At 43.2% G+C, this 2143-nt stretch overlaps 1 protein-coding gene across 3 annotated transcripts in view; it reads left to right on the plus strand.

The window, feature by feature from the left end:
• LOC116377754 (basic immunoglobulin-like variable motif-containing protein) overlaps positions 1-1207 on the plus strand; it is a 5496-nt gene extending 4289 nt beyond the window's left edge. For all 3 annotated transcript variants that reach the window (XM_031839467.1, XM_031839465.1, XM_031839464.1), the window contains exon 9: positions 313-1207. In XM_031839467.1, the coding sequence (XP_031695327.1) occupies positions 313-636 (324 nt within the window). In that variant the 3' untranslated portion in view covers positions 637-1207. The remainder of the gene's footprint in view (positions 1-312) is intronic.
• The last annotated feature ends 936 nt before the right edge of the window (positions 1208-2143 follow it).

The raw sequence follows: 2143 nt of genomic DNA on the forward strand, positions 1-2143 counted from the left end.
GTTAGCCGTTAGCGGTGCTGCTAACGTTACTAGCTCTCCTCCTGTTGCTTTAAACACTGATTGGTTGTTTACAATGAAACATGATCAGAGATCAGAGACTAGAAACGCATGTTCTACTGAATGTTGGAGGAGAACCATCGTCAGTAAAACATGTGATCAGGACGTCATTTATGTTTTGAAATGTGGTCATGGATCTAAAAGTTAGATTTGCTCCTTTGTTTCATTCGTGCTGATCCGATCAGTGAGTTTTATGATCCGCTGTTGCCGATTGTCCTGACGCGTCTCTAACAGAAGTCGTTCTCCGGCTCACAGGTGGGGGGGAACCTGCACTGCATCATGGCCTTCCAGAGGGTCAACTGGCAGAAGCTCGGCCCCTGGGCTCTGAACCTGGAGAACCTGCGCCACGACTTCCACCACCACAACCAGCTCCACCTGGGCCCGAAGAGCGCCCACGAGAGCGCTGCCGCCGCCGATGAAGCCGAGGAGAGGACGACGTCCGAGCGCCTGGGCCTCCTTGGACGTTCTCACAGTACGGGGAGTCAGAGAGACGGCGGCTGGAGACGTCTGTCCAACACAACAGAGTACAGACAGAGGGGCCCCCCCGACAGCGATCTCGAGGAAGACGTCACACACTGAGGTCTGGCCAGGTCCAGGTCCAGCAAAGACCAACAATGTGTCGAGCTTCCTTTGATCTCGCAACAGTGAAGCCGGCATTTGGTCGTGCACCTCTGAATTTTTGTAACTTGGCGCTCGATCACATAACTGATAAAAACACTATTTACGTGTCTGAGGATTTTATAAAGAACAATCTGTTTTTTAGAAGCTTTAGAAACAGAAAGTGTTAAAAATCTACATGTGAGTAAATATTTATCAGCCAAATCAAATAGTTTATATTCAACCTTTGTCTCTTTATAACACATTTAATACTTCACTTCTTTCTTTACAGGGTTTGTATGAAGGTGATAAAGTAGTTCATGCGGAGGCTTGAGTTACAGAACAAAGCTTTTATTCTGTCTCTGTATAGAGACAGGTCCACCGCGTGACTTTATATCAGAAAACATTGTACGGTCGTCAACAGGAGAGACGAATAATGGTCAGAATGTGTTGAACAAGGTCCCATGGTGGACCTGCTTACTGTCTCGTGCACTGACGTTTGGTTCTACTGAAGACCTAAACTTTAAATATAGTTTTATTGTTAAAACTCTAATAACTCCATTTTTTTGGCCACCAGAAGCACATGTCTATCTCCACATCCATTAGTTACACATCAACCTGATGATTCATCAGGAGTCTTTGTGTCACCTGATGAATAAGAGTCCATTTTACTCTCTTTTAGCTCTGTTTTTGGTCTCCACCACCAAATATCTGTCTCTTTAGCTGCTAAATGAACTATGTTCACCAGCTCGTCTCTAACTGTAAGCTGAGCTGCTGGCGTAGTACTACGGTGGACTACATAGTGTTTTAGTTGGGGACTACTTTCAGCGTCGGATTAATACACATTTGATGCATCAGTGAGTATTTATGGCAGAAATACAGAAAATATAGAATATCACCAGACTTTTACTTGGTGTTTTTTTAAGACATGGTGTCATATTGTAGTTTTTTAGTGGTTTAAATCAATTATTCTGTTGAAAGTCAGTATTTGTTGGAGGCAGGGGTGTTTCTAGGATTCAGATAAAGGGGGGGCTTAGCCCCAAGGGGAGTGGCATGTTTGCCAATTTTTTTTGGGGCCGTGGATGTCCATTGTTTCAGACAGTTCATAGATTGGTTCAATCAGAAAGAGTGTGATTTTGCTCTGTAGTTTTGCTTGCATTCAGTATATGATAACACAAGAGACAGAATTTCAGGGTCATAGTGAAATTTGACAACACAAATATGAACTTTTCTCAAATAAAGAGAAATAATTTTCCTGCTTGTAAAGGAAAGACGGATAAACTAGCTTTCATATCCGCGTCACTCCCAAATCCTGATTCTTAAAGGGACCGCACACAATGGATGGAGAACGGACCTGACAGTGTCAACTTCATATCGTTACATTACAGTCATTTAGCAGACGCTTTTATCCAAAGCGACTTACAATAAGTGTATTCAACATCGGTTTTCAAGAGAACTAGTCACCAGAAGTAATAAGTGCATGTCCTTT

Source organism: Anarrhichthys ocellatus, unplaced genomic scaffold, assembly GCF_004355925.1.
Source record: "Anarrhichthys ocellatus isolate YVR2014 unplaced genomic scaffold, GSC_Weel_1.0 scaffold1638, whole genome shotgun sequence".
In the NCBI taxonomy this organism is placed as follows: domain Eukaryota; kingdom Metazoa; phylum Chordata; class Actinopteri; order Perciformes; family Anarhichadidae; genus Anarrhichthys; species Anarrhichthys ocellatus.